The sequence below is a fragment of the Mauremys reevesii genome, linkage group 1, assembly GCF_016161935.1.
Source record: "Mauremys reevesii isolate NIE-2019 linkage group 1, ASM1616193v1, whole genome shotgun sequence".
Taxonomy (NCBI): domain Eukaryota; kingdom Metazoa; phylum Chordata; order Testudines; family Geoemydidae; genus Mauremys; species Mauremys reevesii.
In genome coordinates, this window is record NC_052623.1 from 351,372,843 (window position 1) to 351,398,305 (window position 25,463).

The window sequence follows — 25,463 nt, forward strand, 5'->3', positions numbered from 1 at the left end:
AGTGGCAAAACCGACATTGATATTCACAGACTCACAACCTGCTTTGGGCTTCAGCTAATACAACAGCAAGGAACCTTGCAAAGTTTTTGTAGACCATTAAAAATCACCCCAGCAGCTCCCGGGTCTGTCTCAGATAAAAGCTGGCAATATTAACTAGCAGTGGGAGCTTTGATGCACCTGATTTATGAATGCAGACTCATCCAGTTGTTCTGGGAAAGCTTCCAAGAAAGAGTAACACCTACTGCTGGGGATCATCCTTCCACACGATCCAGTTTTAATGAATACAGTGCTGGTAAAAGCCCTGGAGACTGAAGCTATCTATTTATCCAGAGAAGAGGCACAGCACTGGGACAAGCTCTCCATACCCCCCTTCCCACCAAAGTGCCCTCACCCCACAACCTGAAGGACAGAGACACCTCTAGGGATGGGAAGGGACTTTGGTCACCATGACCCTTTCAGTCCTTGGACCTATCAGCTGATTGCTAATGAGAGTGACCGTACAAGTTGCAGTGGAGGCTGTGAGCTAGGTATCTGTCCATTGAAACCAACATCCCATTTCACACAAACCACCAAAGAGCTACCAGATCATAACATCTTTGGGTCATGAATGACCTGAATGCACAATCCACAAATAAATATCTCTATAGCTCATTCCCAGTGTCCAGATACAGCCTGTTCCCAAGCTCTTTACATATGAGCAAACTTGGGCACAGTATAAGAAATAGGTCATAATTAAGCAAGGTAGCTCCTAAGTGCCCGATTGGTTGCTAAGAAACTACATTCGTAAAAAATGGAAGTGTCTAAACTGCTGCTAAAAATAATTGTCTGGACAAAATCAGTAACCGACAGTAGCTGCATTAGAAAGGATTTCATTTAACTCTGACTAAAGCATAGAAACCTTTAACCAGCTACGGTCTCCTTTCGCTGACATATCAGAATGACTAACCCCTCCATTAAAAGAAATATACTGTGATATACACAGGTATAGCTACAATAACGAAGAATTCATATAAACCAGTGTGGTGTGTGATCAACTGTAGACAGTATCTATCTATCCAGCCAGCTGAATAATTGTTTAAAACTCTGCACAGTTTTATATGAACTCCCTGATGTTAACCTTGGGTCCATGTTTAGTGTACAGCAAGCATTTTCCAGCTGTGCATTTCCAAAACCTGTCAGTACTGCCTACCAAACATGGGGACATTGGAAAACAAACTATGCATTAAATTCTACAAAGCTTCCTCAAGCAAACTCCTACTGAAGTCCATAGGAGCTTTGCCAGAGCTGGTCCCACAAGATCTACCTCTCTATTATTAAGATGAAAAGAAAAATCTTACATTAACTGGGCAGAAAGCACTGACTGAACTGTGCAGATAGGAACTGGGAGAGTGCACAGTCCACTGCACAGCAGTGAGTATGCAGGTGGGGGAGTTTATGGTTAGGGTGTTTGGGCAAACCCCTGCTCTGTCAGAGAATGCCTGGAGATCTTTAAGTCCAAAGTAGCCTGTCCCTTTGTTCTTCAGGGTTTCATCCAAAGGACCCAACACATGGTCACCTGCATGGAAATCTATTAGCTTCAGAAGGTAAACAAGGCAGCTGAACCAGGATTTGCACTGGTGGCTCTGCAGTGTGTAGAGATTACACACCCAATGCTTAGAACACGGAGCCATCCTTCCCAGACTGGGTGGCAGGCCTCAACCCCGATCAGTCACACTATCCGTTTCCCTCAGTCTCCACACACCAGTTTCTCCGCCAGAGAAATAACATCCGAAAACAACCTCAGCATATTCCTCTCACTGACCTGTCCATCTTTGGCGTGAGGCATATCGAGCTAAATGGCCCAGATGGTTCTTTCCATCAGGTCTTAAACCAAATTAAATAGCCAAGCGCTGAAGCCTTCTAATGCAGCTCCGTTACCAGTGGCAGCACACGGGACGCCAGGCTGCAGCCTCTGCCCACAGAGCAGGCCCACGCTGTACAGCTCTGGCTCATGCCAACCCGTCTCCGCCGTGTAGGACTCACCTTTCCACCCAATTCTTGTAGCTGGGGATGTCCTTGGCATACAGAAGCTTGTTGGAAGGGGAGTCTTTGCCCAGACGGTGCTCCGAGGTTGAACAGGAGTCCATGAAGGTCTGAGCCACCACCGAGAGGCAGGCATCTGTGATGCTGTTCTTGTGGATGTCGAATACGAACTGGGGGTTTTTGATCATGTTGACCCAGAATCGTAGTGGCAAACTGCAGGGAGGAAGGCAGAGGTGGAAGAAGATGGTTCAGTCGGGGTGTTGTTTCACAGGCGATCTCGCTACACTACAGTAACAACAGGATTGGAGCATGTGACTGGGAGGCAGGCTTTCTGGCTGTAAACTGCTACGCAATGGCTCAAACTCATCCCTGATGGGACTCTACTCAAGTCAAGGGAGTTGACTCCAGAGTTGGCTTTGGTCCAGGGCATCCTTAGATCATTCACGGAGGGCCAGATTCGGACACCTTTATTCGCCTTGAGGAGCCGCTTACTCTGCAAGGAGCCCCATTGACATCAATGGAACTAGCTGGGCTGGCAGAACTGGCCCCTTACCCTCTCGGTGGTTCCTATTAATGTCTGTAAAATGGGGATAATACTTACCGGCCTCGCAAGGGTGTTGGGATGAGACCTGACTGCTAATCACTCCACCCTATGTGGCCAGAAGAGGTCATATACATGCAAAGCCTTAGTAGAATTAATGCTTGTAAGTGGGGAGCAGTCTGGCTTTTCGGTCTCAGCAATACCTGGGGTGGACATGGACAGATAATACTGGGGAGTTGGGGTTTAGCTTCACAGCTATAACTCTGTGCACCAGTTGATACCGTAATGGCATGTAACCATCCTGTGCCATCCTGCAGAGCTGGACCCTCAGCCAGCCCCCAGTTCCAACAGGCTGGGCGTTGCACAGCTCTGTGTTTATAACTAGGAGTTGGGAGATGAATCCTTGCTATCAGAGCCCACCCACTGGATCTCCATCTCCAGGGTTTTAGCAAGTCCAATTTCAAATGTCTCCAGGGCTAGGGCTTCTATCACTTCCTGGAGGGAGATTATTCCACCCTAACAGATCTTCACAACAGCGGGTTTTTCCTAACAGCCAACCTACATTTTCTTTTCCTTAATTTCATCCCATTGCTTCTAGTTGTCCTGTGTCCATAATACCATCCTAAACAATTCACCTCTACCACTGGTGTCTACACCCTCCAGATACCAGCAGGCAGTGTTAATACGTCCTTCTTGGCTACATCACCACCTGATCTTCCCCACGGACTCCTCTGGAGCAAGGAAACTTGTGGGCTGAACGTCAGAAAAAAGCATCCCAGTAGACAATCTCATTAGGCTCCAGTGAAACAGTCTCCCCAAGGGAAGCGCCCGAAGCCCAGTTGCTGGAGATATTTGAAACTCGACCTGAGGAAGCGCTAGGAGAATAGAGGCCTGTGCTAGCACCTGCAACAGCAGCAGGCAGGAGGAGGAGGAGCTGGGGAAGGTGGCCTGGAACAGGTCTTTTGCATCTCTAACATCTCTGATGCTAAGCTCCAGCCAGCCACAGGTAGCGCGGGGAATGCTGGCTGGGAATGATGAGGCCTGTGAAGTGACTTGGAGTTAATTTAATCTGATTGAGAAGAGATCATTTCTTCCTCCACCCTACCCCCGTTAAATAAACCTCCTGCTCATTTAGTCTGAGTGGCTGCAATCAGCCTTAGATTAGCACCACAGATAATGTTAATAATATGCTAATGTTTCATTAGCTGAAAGCCTCTTTGATGCATGGGGTTTCTTTTTTTATTTCACGGCACTGTGCCGACCTGCCAGTCAGCATGGCTGGTAAAAGGAGAAAACTCATCAGCTGGGAGTCCTGTGGTTCTCCTCTGCTGTGCCTTTTATAGTCCCTCCTATTTACACAGAAGTAGGGAGGGAAAGATTCCCCAGGGGACTCTTTGCAACAGGGAGACTAAAAGGATAAAAGCAGCAGGGATCCTTCTCTCTCGAGATCTCAGCCCCCTGTCTCTATTCCAGTACGTGCAACAAGTGTGGGGAGGGAAGCGTTGTCTAGTGGTTGGAGCAGAGTCAGGCTCTACCTAGCTCTGTCCTCACTTGGTGCTTGTGTGGCCCTGTCACCATTTGTGCACCTCACGGCCCTTAATGGCTCTATCCCCACAGCACCCCTGGGACTTACCATGACCCCTTTCACAGAGGGAGACACAGAGACTAAAGGTATGTCTAGCCTGTCGTCACAGGGTGCGATCTCAGCTTGAGGAGAAATACCTGCGCTAGCTTTCATCCAGCTCAGTCAGGTACCGGAGCAATGAAGCTGCGGCAACACGAGCTAGGTGCATGAGTAATTACCCAGGGTCCAGCCCGCACCAGCTCAGGTACGTCTCCTGGGGCTACAATCACACCCCCGCCCCCGAATGCAGTAGAGATGCACCCCAAGTAATTTTCCCCAGATGACACCGGGAGTCTGCGGCAGAGCCGGGAGATGAACCCAGGTGTCCTGCAGCCCATGCCAGTGCCTTACCCACAAGCCCATCCTCCCCGGGCATCAGAACCCCAAACCCTTCCCCCTCCGCCTGGGACCCGGAGCAGGGCCGCGCCGGAGGGATCACACTGACCAGTTGCTCTTCCAGGTGTGCCGCACGTGGGGGTCGTGGATGTTGTGCTTATCTGCCTGCTCGTCCAGGAAATCAAACATGTACTTGATGGCAAGGGGCAGGGCGCTGCCGCGGTGCGCCGTGCTGAAGATCGTCTCAAAGAGGTCGTCGACAAACTTCTGCAAAGTGCCCTGCGGGGTGAGGGGAGGAGGAGGAAGAGAGTGAGACACTGCCCTGGGGCTCTGATGTCCTCCCTGGGGAATCTGGGTTGCCAGGCTGGCTCAGAGGAGTGCTACTAGACTGCAGCCCTGGAAGTAGCGACTGAGAGCTGGTGCCATCTGACAGCTGTGCAGTGGGAAATAAGCTGGAGCTTTAAACCCTGTTGCCAGGCACACGTATCACTGGGACCCCCCTCGGCCTTGGACCTGGATAGCAGCCTCAGCAAGCAGCCACGGACTGAACAGGCCAGATAAGCTGCCTACCTCTCTCTCCTTAGAGAGGGCTGAGGTGCAGTGGTGGGGAACACTCAGCGGAGAAAGGGAAGGGTTTGCTCTCCTGTGTTGTTAAATGGGGTCTTCCTGTTGGCCCCCAGGTCACAGAATGCCAAGGGATTTGTGAGCAGCATCAGGCACATTGCATATCGCAAAAGGGACTGTGAGATTTCAGGTTTGGGGAGATCTGCCGCAGGTGTACACTGGTGATACTCCAGTGAAGTCAACCTGCTCCAGTGTGTTGTGGGGATGGGGATGGGAGAGGTGGGCATTTTGCATGCGAGAGAAGCCTGACCTGTGCACTGAGCAACAAATGATTGATCCTGCTCCCAACGATATTTTGCCATCCTCTCACTGGGAGTAGGGCCTGAAAGAGCATCCATCATGCAATGCATAAGTGGAACCTGGCTTCGATATATGCTAGTGTAGAGCTTGATGAGGTTTCCTCCCGCTCCCATAGGAGAGATCCCAGATCACCATGCTTAGAAACCACCGTGATCACTGCCTGATCAGCAGGAACAGGACACCTAACGGGACAATCTGAACGTGAGGGGTCTGGAGGTTGAGTGGGCACATGTACTTAACACACCTATCATCTTCAACGGCCCAGGGTCCTCCCCATGAGTGATGAACACCATAAAACCACACCCCACTCTTCCTATGAATTCAATCTCTGCTCGCAAGTGAAACAGCGAAGAGTAATGCAGGTCAGGATTGGTGTCCAGGCAGAAGCCAGGAGTGGTGCCCAGGTCTGGGATAGGAGGGGTGACAGAGATCACAATGGAGGTGCATTGATAGCAGGTGCAGTGAGTGCTGGAGGTCAGGTGGGTCAGGACTGGGGGTGCAATGAGGGAAGTGGTGTTGGGGCCTGCGAGTGGAACAGAGGTTCAGGTAGGTCACAGCTGAGGCGCAGTGACCAAGCTGGTGCATGCTGAGGGGGCGCAGGCTTGGCAGTGGAAATCCGAGGGCAGGGCAGGTCAGGAGGACCAGGCTGCCACCGGACTGGAATGGCAAGGTGAGCTGCAGGCCAGGATTGAGATGCAACTGGCAAAGGTGGTTGTGTACGAGCTCCAGCCTGTGTTCCCAGCACTCCTCTTTCAGCAGAGCTAGGAAATCTCCACCTACAACACGTTAATAACTGTAACTGCTTAACCAGCTCAACTCCTAAAGTGACAAATTCCCTGCAATGGAAAGGTTCCTGCTGTCTCGGCAGATGCACGACAAGATTCCCCTCGCTGGAAGTGGAGTGCCGAGTTCTGCCAGGGTGGGTAGAGTTTACACAGCACTAACGAACGCACCAAAGCTTAATTAGCAGGCTGATGTCCCTTGCTGATGCCCCATTTGATGTATTCTTTGAGAAACAAACAGACTGAGAGAGAGAGAGAGCTCCTGAAAAACGGAACAAAACCCTGCAGCACGTCTGAGCACGGGGAGGGCCCGGAGGGGAAATCGAATACAGAGGAGCTGCCCTCAGGATCAGTTTCCAGGGGGAATTGCTTCTCTCACTTGCCCAGCCGAATGCAAAGAAACCCTCCAAGGCTTCTAGGCAAAAGATTCCAGTTCTCAGAGGTCAGGGACTTAGCAGGGTAAAAACCATTCTCAGTTTAGCGAAGTATGCCCCGGACTGTGTTAGCAGCAATTGCTCTTCCTTCTCTCTCAGAGGCACAAGATGCGGAGAGGAAATTTCTCTTATACCAAGTGCCAGGATGGGGGGGAATAGGCTTTCTGGTTTTCCTTGTAGCTGTGTCAAATTCCCAGACGGCTCCCTGCCTGGCTCCCAAGAGAGGGCAGATGGGACAGGCAGAATCTGGAGTTCTGTTTGTGGTCCACCAGTATCTGAGCTGAACACCAAGGATGTTCAGTGGCTTCCAGATCCCCAGCAGGTGTAAATCAGCCTTGCTCCAATGACTGTTGATTTACATCAGCTAGGGATCTCGCCCCATGGGGGTGCCCCTTTATTTTTACATTGCCGGACCCATTATGGCCCCTAGATGCTATGGGGAAGGGCACATTCAAAGACAGACAGAGTAATTGCATACTCTGTGTCCATCGACAGAAGAATAACCTGGTTAGGATTTCGTATTCAGTTGCCGAGGATTAGATTCCAAAGGCTGTCCCATCAGGGGACGGAGCACACAGTTGAAACACCAGAGCAGGACTTATGTGTTGACAGAGTCCCCTGGACAGACTCAGAGAGAGAGAGAGAGAGAGAGTGTGTGTGTGTGTGTGTGTGTGTGTGTGTGTGTGTGTACACACACAACTATGGCTGTGCAGACGAATTCGCCACCACTACATCTCCACCGGTCAGAGCAATGGTGGCTGCTACAGAGTAGGAAGGCCTCAGGCTGTCTTGCCACTGTATTGTCCAACTCTGCTCAGAATCGGATTAGATAACTTGATGGTTATAAACGTCTGAGCCTTGTCTACACAGCAGCTTCCACCACCGCTACTGCTGATGGGTCTGCCCCAGAGGAGAGTGACGTGCCGGTGCCAGAGGTTCCCGCTGCAGGATGTGGAAGGTGTGCCAGGTGAGCCTCACCCTCTGACAGGTCCTCGTGTGAGCTGTGCTAAGATTGGCCCTCTTCATATCCCTTATCCCCAGGCTGGTCGGCAGACTCCTGGGGCCAGAGAAGAGCGGGCCCAGCAACCTCTCTAATCAGGGGCAGTCGCACAAAGCCCCTTGGTTAGTGGGGAAGTGCCCCGGTCAGCACTGCTAGTTATTCACATCCATGTAATGCTAATAATGCATGGACATGCTTTAGGTATCTGCCTATCAACCAGCAGTGCTGAAAACTGCCCAGCCCTGACCCAGGGAAGGAGAGACTTTCAGTTTCCATGGATGGAGTCCGAACCCCATCCTTGGCCTCTCTAATGAGACTGCCAACAAGGGGAGACTACAGAATGGGAGATAACTGGCTTGGCAGCAGCACTGCTGAGAAGGATCTGGGAGTTATGGTGGATCACAACTTCAACATGAGTCAACAATGTGATGCTGCTGCAAGAAAAGCATATTCAATCTTGGGTTGCATTAACAGAGGCATAGCATGCAAGTCACAGGAGGTGATAGTGCCGTTTTACTCAGCACTGGTGAGGCCTCAGCTGGAGTATTGTGTCCAATTTTGGTCACTAATGTATAGAAAGCATGTAGAGAAACTGGAAAGGATCCAGAGGCGAGTGACAAAGACGATTGAAGGGATGGAATGCAAGTCATACGAGCAAAGGCTGGAGGACCTGGGTATGTTTAGTTTGGAAAAGAAGAGATTAAGGAGGGACATGATCACAGGCTTCAAATGCTTGAAAGGCTGCCAAAAAAAGATGGAGAAAAATTGTTCTCTCTTGCCACAGAGGGCAGGACAAGAGGTAACAGGTTCAAACTCCAGCAGAGCGGATTTTGATTAAATCTCAGGAAACACTTCCTAAGTGTAAGAACAGCCGGCCAATGGAACAGACTGCCAGGGAAGTTGTGGAAGCTCCTTCACTGGAGGTTTTCAAAAGGAGGCTGGAGCCATCTGTCTGGGATGGCTTAGACCCAACAAATCCTGCATCTTGGCAGGGGGTTAGACTAGATGTTCCTTGCGGTCCCTTCTAACCCTGGGGTTCTATGAGTCTATGATTCTGCTAGAGATCTTTGTACTAGTAACAAGACTTAAATGCAGCCAACTCCTTTTGCCCAGGCCCCTGAACAGCCACCAGATGTTAATGACTATTGGCCACTGTGGACCCGAGCCAGATTTCCACCAGCAATAAGGTGGCGAAAGGCTGTGTGGCCCTCTGCTGATCCCCTGAGCCAGCATGTCCTCCCATGTTCTAGTCTACAGGTTCTTATTCCACTCCCATCACTGCAGTATCCGAGGACCTTCTGGTCATGCATTACGCAATGTGACGAACATCGGTCACGTGGTTTGTTCTCTCCTCCTCTCCACAGTGTGCCTAGCAGAATGCTAGGGTTTGTTTTATACCCATACCTGGTCACTGCATTGGGGTCAGAGGAGGCAGACCAAAGCAGCACGCTCTGCATGGGGAGCAGAAGGTGGGGAGGTTTGGGATGATCCTTAGTTCTTGGGGGAGTTCACTGGGCAGTCTGGGACCAGCCCCAGAAACCTCTGTCTCCTGCACAGATGAACCTGACCCTGGTGGTGGAGAGTTCTGCTGGACCACCGGAGTGGAGCGGTCAACTATGGTTTTCATCCCAGGGCTTCAGGCTCTTTAGATACCCTGGGTCCAGGCTACGGTGCGCCTTGAAGATAAGGATTGAGAACTGACCTGGACTCGAGCACCCTGTAGTGGCTGTTTCCATCCCCAAATGCAGCATCCCTTTGCAGCCCCTGCCTGCTGCGCTGCCAGCAGCATTTGAGGTGTCAGCAAAATCAATTCCGGGTCAATAACTAGGTGCCAGCACCGCGTGACATTGAGGTGGGGCCGTGCAGAAGTTTAGCATTTATGGGACAAAAGTTATAGATCTGTCAGGCAATCTGCCATGCAGGGCTGCGCGGGACGAGAGAGTGAGTGCTCACTGCCAAGGACCAATGTGCTCCCCGCAGCCCGTCAGATGCCTGCTGCTCCCCCCTGTCAAGCCAGCATGCTCCACTGAGCGCTTCGCTCCCTCCTTTGTCCATGCATCAGGCAAGATGGCTCCCCCAGCTCTCTGTGAGTGACATAACCTAATCTGCGGAGAGGTGAGCGTGTTTGTCTCAGCCCATCCTGCTGAGCTGCCCCTCCACGATGCATGATGAAGCATCTAACTGGCTGGTACGCCTTCCAGTGCAAGCACCACTGGTGAGACAGCTTGGTGTCCGCGTGGGCCAGAGGGAGGGGTGGGACAGTGAGTAACGTTCCCTACGGGTTTGTGGCATAACTCACAGTCCCATTTTGCCAGGCTGGCTTTGTCCTTTGAACATGTCCAGGACGTGCTCCCTAGGCTCCCCTTGACCTCTTGAATCACATGTGGTCGGCTCTACAAACAATTCAGGGTATATCCTCAAACCAATCTGCTGCTGCCCACATAATTCTGCACACACAGGGATCCCTGTGCAGGAAGCCACTGTTGGTAATGCCACCGTTCCTCCCTCGTCCAGGCTCACAGCCTCGCTGCTGCCCTCTCTCTCCCCCTCCCCAGTCTCTCACTAAACCCTTCGTTCATACCACCAAAAGCCACCCTTTCCTCACTAACCCGTTGTCCATGCCTTCATCGCCTCCCACCTTGACTATTGTAACCTGCTTCTTCCTGGTCTCCCCTCTTCTCCCCTCTCCTCCAAGCCAGCCGACCCAAACCATTGGTCCCAGAGCCAACTTCCTGTCCCGTCGCTCTGCACATGTTGTCTCCCCACATTCTGGCCCTCTCCACTGACTGGCTCCTAAATTCAAGCTCTTCTCACTTTCTACTGCGCTCTCCCCACGTACTTCCCAAGCTTCTCCCTTTACCCTCCCTTGGCTTCACACCTCGTCTCATGCTTCCCCTTACACTGGGAACAGTCTCTCCTGTCTTGCTCGTGAAGAGTCCCATCTCCTCCTTCAACCCCTCTGAAGCCCATGTCTTCAAAGTTCCACTGCCCTTCTCCGGCATTATACCTTGGTGGCGAGCAGCCGGGTCAGGTAGATCTCGGACACCATCTTGCTGCCCCGGTCACCTTCTTTTTGGTCTCCATGCTCATGATTCTTGACTAGATGCCACATCTTGACGCCGCTCTCCAGGTCAGGTGTGATCATGGGTGTGCGGGAGCGCAGGCTGTCTGGGCTGCCCGTGTAACGGATCATGTTTTCTGGAACACAAAGCCACAGCTTACTCAAGAATCAGCCCTCCACCTTCAGGAAGAGGTGGCCACATTCAGGGGGTCAAGGTGTTTTTCCAAGGAAATACTCTGCGGTCGTGTCTGCTTTAAAAATGGAAATCCACTACCAAATTCCCCACAATGGCTGCCTTAGCTGCACCTACAACATCCGCACACATCTAGATGTTCCTAGGCAACTGAGCAGATACACGGAAAAACTTTCCTACAATGAGTTCAGTTAGCCCGGGAAAGGATCTCCTGGGGGAAAGGATGGGAGCCTCATCCCGCCGCACAACGACGGCCAGGCTGGACAAGACACTAGTATGTTTAGAAAAGGAGATGGTCCAGCACTGGCGATGTGCTGCTGGACATGTTACTGCTGTGACTGAGGGCAGGCAGCCACTCCTGGAAATGGGTTCCTTTGTGTGTAATCAGAGCAGGATACTGAGAATCCACAGCTCTCACTGGCTCCTGCAGAAGTTGCAGATGCTGAGCAGCAATCTGGGCGAGGCCCAAAGAGCTTCACAGTCCATGGGCTTGTCTTTGGATGTGTGCTGGGCCTGGTACACCTCTCCCTGGAGCCATTTGCTCCCTCCTTCCCCCCATGCACCCCATTCACTACTCACCACTGTGTCATTCCCTCCTCTAAAGGGGGCTGCTCAGCTCATTGCACCCTGGGTCCCCAAACATGCCCACATGGATGGCGTGACTCCCCATTGAAAGCCACCTCCAGCATTACTACTTCCCTTTCCACAGGCCTGGGGTGACAGCCTGGGCAAACCCCCGGCTCTCCAGCAGTGCCACAAGTTAACTGTATTTCAACTGTAGTTAACACACAGATGGTGCCCCTTCCAGTAGCAGGTTCTGAAGCAGCTTCATTAATGCATTACTGGCTTCCCTGTATTAATTACTGGATGGAGTACCCATGTTCCCTCTGGCTGCTGCTCCCTTTACTGCAATTAACAATCACTTCTGACTCACCACATTTCCCCCACTGGTCCCTCAGCCCCTCTTCTAATAATCCAGTAGCACAGAACTCAGGAAATATAACAATAATGAAACCACCCAAAACCCCTTTTTTGCAAAGGTCATAGTGTCCTTCCAGAATGGCAACAACGCTGCAAAGAACATGAATATTAATAAGTCCTGGTGCATTGCTCATGTCCTTGGAGTAAGGGGAAGCGAGTTCCCCTGGACATTGAGTAACTGTACTTTCCCCCAAGCTACAGAGGATGAGGAGGATCAGACTTACTTTCATATATTTAAAAAACTGGATGAGGCAGCTGGATCCAGGGCAGTGGATGGTTTGTATCATTCTCCTGTTGCAGACTGGAAACTCATTTCCCTTTAACCCTCACCTGCTGCTGCACTTTTTGGGCCAGAAGTCCAACCAACAGGCAGCTACGCAGGTGGGGGCATCAGCGGCCGGTTGGGAAGGAGAGAGGAGATGGTCTTGGTGACTCAAGAAAGCTAAGTTCTATTCCGGGCTTTGCAGCAGAATTTCTGTGTGACCCACTTTATCTCTCATGTCACCTAGCCTCAGTCTCCCCATGTGTTAAATGGTAATAATGGAACCTGAGCTGCTCAGTAAAGTGCTTGGAGAGCTAACGCGCTAGAGAAGCGCTAACTTTTACTGTTCCAGGTGTAATCTCACCCAGGCCAAAGTCACCTGGATAAAAGAGTGATCTTCCATAGATGCCATTAATTAGAATAACGTAGCCCTTGGATTGTCCAGTGCTTTTCATCTTCACTTGCTGTACAAATGTCAGTTGGCTGTGGCATGCTGTTCCCTTTGCACGTGCTCAACATCTCCCCACCATTGTGGCCACCAATATATCCCCTAACATATATCAGCAAACAGGCCCTTACCATACTTGCTAGCTGAGGTCCTGGAGACAGTGGAGTTGTTGACAGCATTGTAGGCAGTGACCTGCTTGGAGACTAATGCTACCACCGATCCATCTGGCACCTGCGGAGGAAAGAGAACTTAGGAATAATCCTCCTAGAGCTGGCCAAAAAGCACACCCGATAACATAAAGGAAACCCAGCCAGTGAAACTCGAGTGATCAATCACTGTCCCTGCTGGAAGGATCTCATCATTAGTTACTTATGACTCACCCCTGTAAACCCTTCCTCATGGGAGTGGGGCCAAACCCTGCTCACTCCTCTCCTGCCCCCCACTGCAAATCTGGAATCACTCTGCTCAAGTCAATGGGCCTACTTGGTATGAAGGTAGAATCTGGCCCATAGAGGGACTGACCCAGAGCCCACTGTAGTCAATGGGAGGCCTTCCATTGACTGTAATGGACTTTGGAGCAGGCCATTAATGGGCTACTCCCATGAGCAAGAGTTTGTAGGACAAGGACACGGAATTCGCTCAAGGGCCTTGTCTTTGTGCATGTCTGTAAAGTGCCCAGCGTGAGATCCATACCCACATGATTGTTTTTATAATGGACAAGAGACTGCAACAGGCTTATCTTTTAAACGTGGGGAAGTGCCAATTCTTCTAATTGTTCAATAGTCCATAGAACAGAAGTGTGACATTCAAAAGGTCCATGACACAAGCTCTTATAATGAGAGACGGTCTGAAGAGTCTGAAATAGGGTTTGGCTAGAGCTTGGGGTTCAAGATCAAGACACACCAGGTTCTGAGGTTCAGATCTGATGGTCCCCAAATCTCATCAGCTGTTCTCACAAGGTTTCAGCCACAACTAGTGGAAGTTTAATGAGACCAGCTGATCTTGCAAATTCTCCATCATTTTTGGCTGGAATCTGATTTCAGCCTCATCTATGTGGGGCCTGGAAAACAGGCCCACTCCAGTGATGGATCCAAACCAGAACCAGTGATGGGTTAGGATCTGGGAATTCAGATCCTTTCAAGTTTTCAGGAGGTTGGATCTGAGCTTCTGATTCAGGCCATCTCCATGGGAAAAGAACTCAACACTCAAAGAGAAGCTGATGTTAACAGAGACAGTAAATTCATTGGGGAGGCCAAATTCTGAGATCTAGGGGAACAGCTGGGACCCGGTTCCTTGTAGTGCCCCTCACAGACTGAAATTAAGTTGCTCCTCCAAGGTCTCAGCAAATTAGTTGGGCATGACACGTGTCAGTATTCTTCCCCCTAGACAACACTTCATGGGAATGGGCATTTCATATACAAGGTGACAAACGACCTCCTGGCATCAGAGCAGACATGCACAGACTCCTGATACGGCACAGGACTTTGCCACACCAGCAGGGCATTGCCACTACTGCAACAGAGGAGGAAAATGGTGTTTCTATTGTTCTGCCCCTGTAGATGGCAGCTGGATATCTGTTGTGCTGCAGGAAGTCTCACATAACATCTCAAAGGGGGAGAGAGCCTCTTGAAACGAGACAAATCTTCCGATCCATTAGCTAGGCATCTGTGTGGCTTCCTTTCAAAAGCAAGTGAAACAATAAGTAATTCTGAGCCAGTGGGGAAGCAAAGCGAAGCTGTATCAGGAGCATTTTGGAAAAATAAGAAGTTATAAAAAGAAGAAACCTCTCCCACCCGCCCCCCAAACCTGTGAAGAGCTACGAGCTCTTGTCTCTGTAATAATAATAATTAGCTCTTATACAGAATCTTTTCATCTTCAAAGCACTTTACAGATACTAATTAATCAGCTCTCTCAACCCTTGCGTAAGATCTCTGGGTATTAGCCACATATTACAGGTGGGGCACTAAGAGGTTAAGGGTCAGGTTTGTAAATGTATTTACGCACTTAAAGACGTAGCTAGACCCCTAGTGGGATTTTCCAGAGCGTGTCGGTACCAAACTCTCACTGACATCGGATGTTTAACAGGGAGGGTGATTAACCATCGGAACAACTGAAGCTACGGTGGATTCTCCGTCACAGGCAATTTTTAAATCAAGACTGGATGCTTTTTTCTAAAAGATCTGCTCTGACTCAAACAAGGGAAGCTCTCTGGCTTGGGTTCTCCGGGGGATTGCACTAGGTGATCACAACGGGCCCTTCTGATTTGGCAGTCTAGGAACAGGAGTTAGGTGCGTTTCAAAATCCCACTCGGCACCTATCTACAGCTTCAGGCACCTAACTCTGTTTGGCAACCTGGTCCCATGTGACGTGCCCAGGGAGCCAGTGCAAGTCTTAGAACTCAGGAGCTCCCAGCCCTGTTCTCAGTGTCAGATCCTTAGCTAGTGTAAACTGGTGTGGCTCTACTGACTCCAGTGGAGCTATAGTGGTTTACACCAGCTGAGGATCTGGCCTATAGCATTTACCAGCCGTAGATCGCAAAGTACTTTCCAGCAGTAGGTAAGGACAGCTGTCCCTACTGGTTAGTATCATTATCCCCTCAGGGAAATGACACCCCCTCTATGGGGACAAAGTGGCTGAGCTGGGACTAGAACCAGGATCTGGTCAGCGCCCTCACTGCTGGACAAAGCTGCTGTCTGTTCCACTGCTCTCCCTCCAGCTTCCAGACAACAGGCCAACTCCTACCGCTGCTAATGTCAAAGATCCCCCTTCCTTCCCAGTGATTGGCAGCTGAGTAGCTGTCAATCTTCGTCCCTTAAAGCAGAGTTGTTTTCCCTTCTCTTATTCCCCTTCCTACTGTTGATCTGCCCTCTTCCCCGCCTATCGCACAGGGCAGAGTAGGCAGGGGGAAATCCTCACTAGAAGAATCATGGGAGGTTGGTGTTAGAGCTGGCCATCAAATTTTTGTCTAGATATTTTTTTGCTGGAAAATGCTGATTCAACTAAACTGATTTTGGGTGTGAAATTGCATCGATTCTGATGAAATTTTCCACAAAAACAAATATTTTGGAAACAGAAGCAAAATTGTTTAGGAAAATTTTGAAATTTCATTTCAGAAACAAAAATTGTGTTTCAAAATGTAGTTTACTTTAATATTAGTAGCATTATTTTTACATTATTTCAAGACCCATCAGTAATAGTGCAGAATATGATGTCATATCATGTCAAATCATGTTCTCATCTGACATAATATAATAGCAGAAACCGTTTTTATTGACCGTTTATATTATTTATTTTTAAAAGCCATTCAGGGCAGCTGCTACTTAGTTCAGCTTGAAACATCTTATCCTACTTTCTAGCTCAAAGTGTCTCCTGTTTGTGTTGTAGCGAAACAGTCTGACACTTTGTGGGGGGAAAGGGGGAAACGACAGAACTTATTTACAGAGTGTCATTGCCTGGGATTGCTCTTTGCTTGTTCCAGCCCTGGATCTCAGACAGGGCTGGCAGGGGAGCAGCAGCTCAGATGATGAGAGCAGCAGTGTAACACTCCTGTGGAGAAAGAGAGAAGGTGCAAAGCGACTGTGTTAGGAGGTGCAAAGAGACTGTGTTAGGAGACCAGATGGTGCAACAGCGACAGTCTCTGGGGTGAGATCTGTCGGTGGCCTTTGGAGAAGGGGTAGATGGGTTGGAGCAGAGAGAGACAAGTGTTGGCAGTGCCAGTCCAGTTGTTTGTTTGGCACTGAGCACTGCTAGCAGAGGCAGGTAACTTGGCCAGGCCTGTGTCCCTGGCAGAGGGCTCCTGTCTCGTTACCTGGTAGTGCGCCAAGGTATTGAGTCTCTTCCAGTCGTTCTCTATCTTGGTGGTGATGTCTTCGTCCTGCAGGATCATTCGGGCCCCACTCGTCTGCCGCCACTCTGCAGGGAGAAAGGGCACATTTCACTCTGCTCTGCCGAGTCCCAGAGAGAAGGAGGCAGCTCAGCATAAACCTTGCACATGTAACATGGAGACCACGTACCATCAAGCATGACAACACCGGCCCATAAACATCTGTCAGGTGACCCAAAGATACACACAGTGCACAGAGATGCACACGACACCTTCCCTAGGGCGACCAGATGTCCTGATTTAATAGGGACAGTCCCGATTTTGGGGTCTTTTTCTTATATAGGCTCCTATTACCCCCCACCCACTGTCCTTATTTTCCACACTTACTGTCTGGTCACCCTACCCTTCCCCCCACACACGGGAAAAGGCACACTCCATATACCTGCCCATGCCACGTATACCCCTGCAAACCAGGGACAGGTGAACCTTCAAAGATTCAGGGAAGTACCCAAAAGCATAAACTACATGGCAAAGTTCTGAGTCAGTTCTTACATTACCTGAACGGGTTTGCTTGCTCAGGATAAAACACATATATCCCACTACCATTCATCACACACACACGTGCCCCCAAAGTCTAACTCCTGGCTGAGATGAGCACAGACCAGCTCCTGCGACCTCAGCCGTTGGGATCATGCAATGTAGCTGTTGCCCACAGACCCCAGGGGCCTCTGAGTCTGGTCGTAGGGCCATGGACTTTTTGGGCTGCAAGGTGTAGCTGATTGATGTCAGCTGAAGAGCTGAGCCATAGAGTGACAGCAACTTGGGTGTGGACGGTGCTGTCCTTAGTGGTTTGCACAGCACCAAGTGGACCACTGGGCTCAAGCAATACTAGTGCTTGGTGCTTGTACGGCACTTTTCACCCGCAGATCTCCAAGCGCTGCCTGTAGGGAGGGGGAGGTCCATTGACACTCTTACAGACGAGGAGACTGCAGCGCACAGCCAGCCAGGGGCGAAGCTGGAGACAGAACCCAAGCCTCTTGCCTTCCAATCCCACGCCCTGCCCATTATAAGACCCTGCCTCCTCCAACACAACCCTACCCAGCCATATGCAAATGCATAGGGATCCTGTTTCTCACCAGCTACAGTAGGCATCTAATCTAATGCCAATCAGCATGGTATCTAAATGCCAAGTGCTGGAATGAGTATGCGGTGCTGGTAATTGTCTCTATGTTCTGCTGACTGGGCAGTCCCATCTGGTGGCTGCCTTTGGGAGAATCTTGTATTGAAACTAGGGTTGATATATACCTCCATGTGAACGGGACAGCCCCAGTTTCCCTCAGACTGAAGACTTGCCTTATTTGCCCCTGGGCTAACCACGTGTGGGAATAGCCAATAGTACCATGAACGTGACCAAAGATGTCAAACAGTAGTTTAATTGGGAGAAACTACAGCCAACCATGGGTTAGCCATAGACAACTTTGGTTTAACCAAAGGCAAAAAGAACCACCCATGGTTCAACCATCGTGGTCACTGCCAAATACAGCTGAACCATGAGCCCAGTCATCAAACCATATCCATGTCCTTGAGTTAATTAAAATGAACCGCTGAATGTGGAAACATCACCTGCCAACTCTCTTTACTGCTTCTAATGTAGAAAGTCAAGAATTGTTGAAAATTTCTTTTGCTTTCAGCAATTTTCTCATCCCACAATTAAACTTTACTCATAAAACTGACCCTTGCTTTTACTATTCATTTTAATTAGCAGAAGATCAGGTGCTGAGTGTTTATTGCTGGATGCCACTGAGAACAGAGATCTCTGAGGGATGTAGCAGTTGGCTGGTCAGTAACAGTTACCATGGTTAGGGATGATCCCAGATTGGCCAGGATTTACCCCAACTCCTTAAATCACACCCGTGATATCACGGTACTGTCAAAGCACAACCCTTTGTTCCGAGCCACACCTGCCAAGAATCCCAGAGCCCAGCTGTTCTAGACCCAGGTGGGAGGGGAGGAGCATGCGGAAGGAGCTCTTTCTATTCCAGAGTGTCCCATAGAGTGTAATAGCTGGCGTTCCACTGCCGCTTTGTCAATGCCTCCTAGGCCTTTCCTCATTGGATCCCTTATCCTTGCCAGTACTGCCTGCGCCTGTGTCTAATTCTCCCCCCACCCCAAAAAAGCAGCACCCCTGGTCAGTGACACTGCAATCGTTCAGTGCCATATACACTCCTGCATAGCTAGGTCAGTAGACAGACAGGCCCGATTCTCAGTTTTGTGGGTGGGTTGGGAATGGAGGGGAAACGTAGCTTTTGTCTCTCTTTGCTCTCCCGGTATTCTAGGACTGTGCAGGGCTGATCTAACTCATTCTCTGCTTCTGACAGGCCCCGGGGGGAGGAGAATAGCCATAGTGCAGTGCACTCCAGTCACCCCCTCAGATTCCCCCCCCCCATCTCCTGGGGACTGGCAGCAGGGCTAATGTAGAGTCATGACACCAGCTCCACACTGGTCAGGGAGTGCCCTGTGCGGGACGTCTTCTCATTTCCACCCACTTTAAGGCCCCTTTAATCAGGCCCCTTGATTTTACATTTGTTTCTCATCAGTTTCATTCGTTTTCTCCCAGGCTAGCCCAGGGCTGTGTTTGGGTTGGGAACTCCGCAGGGGAATGTTTCAAGCCACACAAGAGCCATTCATCTCCATGGGTGAAAATCCACTGAAAGGTTTGAATCCTGAAGCCCTTACTCAGGATTTCTTGAATTTTTTTCCTCTGGCCAAGCGCCACGGACTTCAGCGGGCATCTGGGGCAGGGCTGAGAAGCGACTCCAGAATTTGGCCGACTGACTTTAGTGGGAGTTTAGTCTGAGTAAAGACACCCTTTAGTAACTAACGTCTCACAGTTTACCCAGCTGTTCCTTAAATCCCCTTTCCCTCTGTGCTAGCACTGACAGGGTTGGTCACTCCCAGCACTGAAAGGGAAGTGCTCGATATGGGGAGGACAGGAAGGAGATAAAGGTGACCCCTGCATTCATATTCACAGCACTGAGGGAAGATTGTTAGCTTTCTCCTCAGCCGCTGCTCACCGTCCCCTCTCCCATCAGATCAGCGCACTCCTCACAGCACCAGCACAGAGGAGAGAGACACTCCAATCCAATTTGTTACACTTCCACTTTCCAGAGAGCAGGAGGGAGGTAAAAATCCCATTATCTTTATCTTGCCTTCCAATCGGGAGTGGCGGTAAATGCAAACTCAAGAGACAGTTGCTATGAACTCCATATTTCATTCAGCAGACAGCGTATCCTTTTATCGCACGCAGGAATGACTTATTTTTTTAAAAATCCTCTTTTAGTTCAAGAGAAAAGGGAAATTCCCGAGGCCTTTGACAAGAGGGGTTATTTGAGCTGCAGCTGATGTCTGGGTGGGGCTTGCGGACTCCCAGGGAGAAGTAGCCTGGAATCTTGGAGTCCTACTGTTTAATCCCATTAACCACTTCCCCTTCCCTGCCAGGTTCCCCGTGGTGCTGTGCAGTGGAATGAGTTAACCCTGCCCACAGCCCCTCTGAGGCAGGTGAGCATTAACAGCCCCAGTCTACCAAGGAGGAAACTGAGGCAGAGAGAGATTCAGGGGGAGATTTTCAAGAAGGGCAACTAGGTGCTTGGGTCCCATCTCAAGTGAGTGAACGTTGGTCACCTCACTCCCAGATGTGTCTTGGATGAGTTTGTCCAAGGACACCCCAAGAGTTCATGGCAGAATGCAGATCCCCCAACTGCTAAGCCTGGGCGTTAGCCAGCTTTAGCTCTTGAAAGGAAGGTAGAGACTGTAACACACTTAGCCAATCCTACCAGGCCCCAAACGCCTAGACGTTTTGGGAGTATCCCACCGACTCCAAACCCTAACAGGGCCTGGCCAAGATATTCTGATGTGATCAGTGACTTTGGATGTTTCAGTTTTTGGGCCCCGAACTGCTAGTGCCCTAAAGGGGCCTGATTTTCAAAGGGTGCCCACCAGGCACTTTCCAAAACCTGGGCCCCCTTAAAGCATTTCAAGCTGCACCCCCAAAAATTAAGGCCCCCAAAATCACTGGTTACTTTGGCACCCAAGTGCTGGAGTAGACAGGACACTTTTCACACCTAACAGTGAGCGCCAGACATGGGATGGGCCGGCTCAGGGGATTAGACTTGAGATGAGGAGCCTTTCCTCCCTATGCTACGGGTTCCAATACCCCCAGACAGGCAGTGACTGAAAGCTGTTACCATTAGCTGACTGGTGGCCTGTGGGAAGTGAGTTGGGAGCCTCCGCCCTGTTCTTAGCGGGCAGGTCTCCACACTGCTGACACAATGAACATCGCAAGCGGGTAGTGGTTGGCACCGCTGGTGGGCAGAGGGGCCACGAACTCCCACCGCAGAGGTGAGAAGGGAAGAGCCCCGCTAGGCCCCATCTCGTCCATCACCATGGCGGGGCAGGGCCGTCCCGCTCCTGTATTAGTATTTAATTCAGATGGGTCATAGAGACTAAATGAACTCCTCATTCTAGAGTTGATCCTTCCAGGTCACAGCTCACCTGCCCTGCTATCGCCCAGGCTGTACCTGTCCACTACCCAGGGCTGTCAATCAATCGCTTTCCACCAGCTACACTCCCTGCTAAAAGCAACCAGAGCACAGCAAGGAGGGAATTTCTCCATTTGGAGAGAGGCTGTTTTGGGATCCTCCCCCACCCCTTAACGCTCGTTTAAAGATGTGGCTATTGCGTTAGTTAGGGGGTTTTGAAATGGGCGCTGTAAAAAGAAGCCTTCAGTAATTTGGCTCTTGGACTAAACTGTAACCTCGAGGTGCCCAGAATGACGGAGTTCAGCCAACAAGCGCCCCAGGGCATCCGTGTAACTGAACAACAGTAGGACACTTTCAGCAGCTACACACCTCTGCTCCCGCCGCAGCTCCCCTGCACTTAACAACACAAAGGAACTCATTAGCTAGCCTGCTGCTTCCTTCCCTGCACAGAGAGCCCTGCAAAGCAGCCCTGGCAATGCAAAACAGAGACCCATGGAGATTAAGGTCAAGAAGGGCCCACTGAGAGCCAGTCTGACCTCCTACATAACATTAGCCAGAGAAGTTCACCCAGTGAGTCCTGCTGTTCAAAGTGGTCACACCAGGGTGGCACTGATCCCCAGAGCTTCATGCTCACCTAGGCTATGAACATCCGAAGAGCAGACCCCCCTCTCGTCCACGTTGTGTTCCTTTCACTGTCACTGAAGGACCCCCATGTTCCAAGGAGCTTCTGTCTCTCTGGGAGGAACGGCTGTGTCTCCCTCTGGATGTACACCCCTCTTCCCCACCGGACTCCTCCAAAGAGGGTGACCTCTCCATCCTCCCTGGCAGGTGAGCTAAGAGAGCCTGTTGCTTTACTCGCTGCTGGGAACAGGCTTATCCTGGATGAGGCATGCCTAGGTCTTTTCCATCTCCAGTGTGGATGCCTCATGTTAATAAGCTCTTTATTAATGAGCCCCTTTACGGGCACGGAAAGTTATGTCCTTCCCGGGGGCAGGTGTGTATAATGCCTGTTAATCCCCGCTGGACCCACTACCCCTTCCCCATCACTCAGCGGCTCCAACGCATTTGTAAGGACCAGAGCAGAGATCACATGGCTCATTAGGGTCCTAATCCGAACTCTCCCAGGAAGTGGGGGGCGGTTCTGATACAGGATTCTGGTTCAGATCCAGCTGAGAGATAGATCCACGCTCGGAGGTTCAGAGTTGGATCTAAACCTGCTCACAGTCTGGAGAGGGCGTGGGATCTGGGGGTCTCGTTCAGGCCTAGCTGATTAAGGCCAAAGCACGTTAACCTTTAGCTCATTTGTCCTCTAGATCACCATTGTCTGAGGTGGTTCGAATCCAGCCTCAGCTCCTCATAGTGCTTATGGATCTCCTGGCTCCCTGTCCTACCAACGCTCCTACGTATTCCGCAGTCCCCTAGCAGACCCAGCACCCTCTGTCAATATATCCAGCCTGACTCCGCCGCCCCCGGGTCTCCAGTTCCTGGCTGGCCTCACTCTCACCCTCACCCAGTCCCTCGCTGATACTCGTCCGCTCCAAAAATATCTCGGGTTCATTCTTGCTAATTTATATGATTTGGTTTTTATTGCTGCTGCTTTTGGCAGCTTGTTCCATTATTTTAACCACCCTTTGTGAGCAAGAATCCTGCTGCAATTGCTGACAGGCATCCCTCTCCTTCCCCCTCCCCTGCCCTTAACTTCAATCCCTGACCTCTCATTTCTGCCTTCATTATCGTCCTGAATGGTTTCTTGGCATCAGTCCATTCCTTTTCCTCTTGGTTTCTCATCTGCTTTTGCAGGATTTTATAGACTCCATAATTTTCCACTCAAGTCTCTTTCGTTTAAGGTCACAGAGGGCAAATTCTGGCTAGTCTGCTCCCAGGATGCAATCGCAAGTACCATACCAGGGACCATAAGGGTGGCCCTGAGCAGCACTTAGTACAGTGCTGTGTCTGTTCATCTATCCTCCTGCCAGAACCTCCAGCAAAGAGGAGCTATCTGGGACCTGCTGTTATACCCGATTGCAGATCTCTCAGCCTTCCCCGTGCTTTCATTTCAGAGCTAGGCTAGAGAGGTTTCTGGACTCAGACCGTGTTTGTGCAACCCCAAACATTGCAGCTTAGAGAATGTGCCTGAGAACTGGACTATGAACCCAACTAGACATGTAACAAACTGACATGTCTCGTTCCATTGTCCAAGCCGAGTGAAGTGCTGAAGAGCAAACAATGTGTCGTGGTGAAAAGCGCATGAGCTCTGTGAAGTCCTTTGGTTTATAACACTCTAAAGCGGTAACGTAATGTAGTGAAGAGCCTACGAGCACTCTGGAGCCCCGGGTGCGTATCTCCCGCTCCTATGCAGGGAGGAGACTCAGCTACTTTCCTGGCACTCCCCCTTGTCCCTGCTGCTCTCCACTGTGGGACCTAGGCAGGGTAGGCAACCAGCAGGGGGTGGGTTGTGTTGGGGACCATGGGGAGTCACATCACCCATCCCTGTGGCCAGTGGAGCTGGGGGCTGGAAATCAATACTACCTGGGCCAAGGGGCTGTCTCAGCGAGGGCGCAAACCCCACCTGAACCCTCCAGCCTGACAGAAGGACTAGCAAGAGATCTCAGCAAGAGGGACCTAACTGAGATCACCGTCACTCCTGGGGGTTTTCCAGCAGGATGGGGCAACTGGGCCCTAGGGTTCTCAGCACCGCAGCGACCCTTTCCAGTCCTTGGCCAGCTGGGCTCCCCTGCGCAGGAGCAGGAACGCAGGCTTCTCTTCCCTCTGGGGCTGTCCTTGGGGCAGGAGGAGCAGAGGTGTATGGTCTGGAGGGCAGGGAGGGTCTAGCGTCTCCAGTTATTGATCCCGCCAGCCCACCTCTCATTTCTGCTGCTCTGCTCTGAACACGTCCCAGTGGGTCCCCTTCTGTCTGGTGAGGTGGTGGCTCAGAACTGAACACAAGGTCCCAGCTGGGTTTGAATTACAGCCCTCCCTGCTCCCTCCCCTCACCGTGATGGGGCACATGCTCACATACCCAGGTCCATGTCAGCAGCTTTGGGCCTATGGGAGCACGGCACATTCTTGAAGATGGCGTCAAGAATCTTCTCCTTGACTTGCGTGATGGTGTCACAGTTGAGGATCTTCACGGGGATCTCTGGGCTGTTCACGTTGTCAGGGTTCACGCAGCTCAGGACCTGAAGGAGGGAGACAGAAGGGCAGTGAGAAGAGCCACACCCTTGGGGAAGACATGGGACCCCCTCATCGCTACTCCTTCACAGACAGCTCAGAGCTAGCCACAGGGTCCTACAGCATGGGTGGCTCCAGGGCAAACCTTCAGGTGACTCTAGCCAGGAATGGTACAAGAATCATGCTCAACACCTATATGATTCATTAACCTGGTCATTCTCCTCCCTCACTGGAGACCCAAACAAGGTGTCTATATCGGTCAATCAACGACGGGGCTGCCTACACTCCCTTACACCGGGGTCATTTAGCATCACACAGGGTCTGCTCTTGCTTCCACTGAAGCTAATGGCAAATGTCCCACTGTCTTTACTGGAAGCAGGGTTTGGCCCTTACAGCTGGAGTCCAAGCTGCCTGCTCAGGATCTTACAACAAGCAAGATGCAGAGGGATGTCTGCTCTCCTCGTCTGTCTCTCTTCAACCCCTTCCCCTCTACGTGGGGACCTCTCCCAATGGAGTCACAATACCCAGCTAGCTCATCAATTTCCTTGAGCCTCACCTTGGATTCTCTTCTGTGATTGCCATCCAGGAGCCCATTACTGCCAGCCCTGCATTTGCCATCAGGGTACTTGTCCCATTAGGAATGGGACAGTGGCCAACCAATCAACTCATTTCACACAAGCCACTGACAAAACGTTCACAGCTTTTGATCAGTGCTGACCCTGGGCTAGATCTGAACTGATGACCTAGTCCTCCGAGTCTTCCACAGCCCCTTCGAGAGCTTCACAGTTCAATAAACGCCTCCTTGGTTTGACTGTCCAGGTAGCCTGGTCTTGAATCCCTGAACTCCTAGTTTCTTTTCTGTCCAAACTCTTCTGCAGAATTAGGGGACAGGCACTGGAATGGGTTACCTAGGGAGGTGGTGGAATCTCCATCCTTACAGGTTTTTAAGGTCAGGCTTGACAAAGCCCTGGCTGGGATGATTTAGTTGGTGTTGGTCCTGCTTTGAGAAGGAGGTTGGACTCGATGACCTCCTGAGGTCCCTTCCAACCCTGAGATCCTATATAGCCTCTGCATCAGGTGAATTCCATTACTTGGAAATACAAGGATTCTTGAATAATTACATCTTGCTCTGGCACTTGGCACAAGAAACGTTACCCAACTAAAGAGGCCTCTGGTTCCTCGGAGGACAACAGCATCTGCTCCCCAGCCTCTGTGCAACAGCTAAATGCAAAGCAGATGGGGGCCAGGCAGGGGAGGGGATATCTTAAAGTCACACACAGAATGTAATGGAAATTTGGCCACTAACTCACGGACATTTATAAG

At 50.8% G+C, this 25,463-nt stretch overlaps 1 protein-coding gene across 5 annotated transcripts in view; it reads right to left on the reverse strand.

Moving 5' to 3' along the window:
• Nucleotides 1–25,463, reverse strand: part of PLXNA4 (plexin A4) — a 625,415-nt gene that overhangs the window by 25,182 nt on the left and 574,770 nt on the right. For all 5 annotated transcript variants that reach the window (XM_039519677.1, XM_039519678.1, XM_039519674.1 and 2 more), the window contains 6 exons: nucleotides 23,989–24,148; nucleotides 16,417–16,520; nucleotides 12,740–12,839; nucleotides 10,671–10,861; nucleotides 4,633–4,802; nucleotides 2,023–2,235 (listed from right to left, as the gene is read on the reverse strand). In XM_039519677.1, coding sequence (XP_039375611.1) covers nucleotides 2,023–2,235; nucleotides 4,633–4,802; nucleotides 10,671–10,861; nucleotides 12,740–12,839; nucleotides 16,417–16,520; nucleotides 23,989–24,148 — 938 coding nt within the window. The remainder of the gene's footprint in view (nucleotides 1–2,022; nucleotides 2,236–4,632; nucleotides 4,803–10,670; nucleotides 10,862–12,739; nucleotides 12,840–16,416; nucleotides 16,521–23,988; nucleotides 24,149–25,463) is intronic.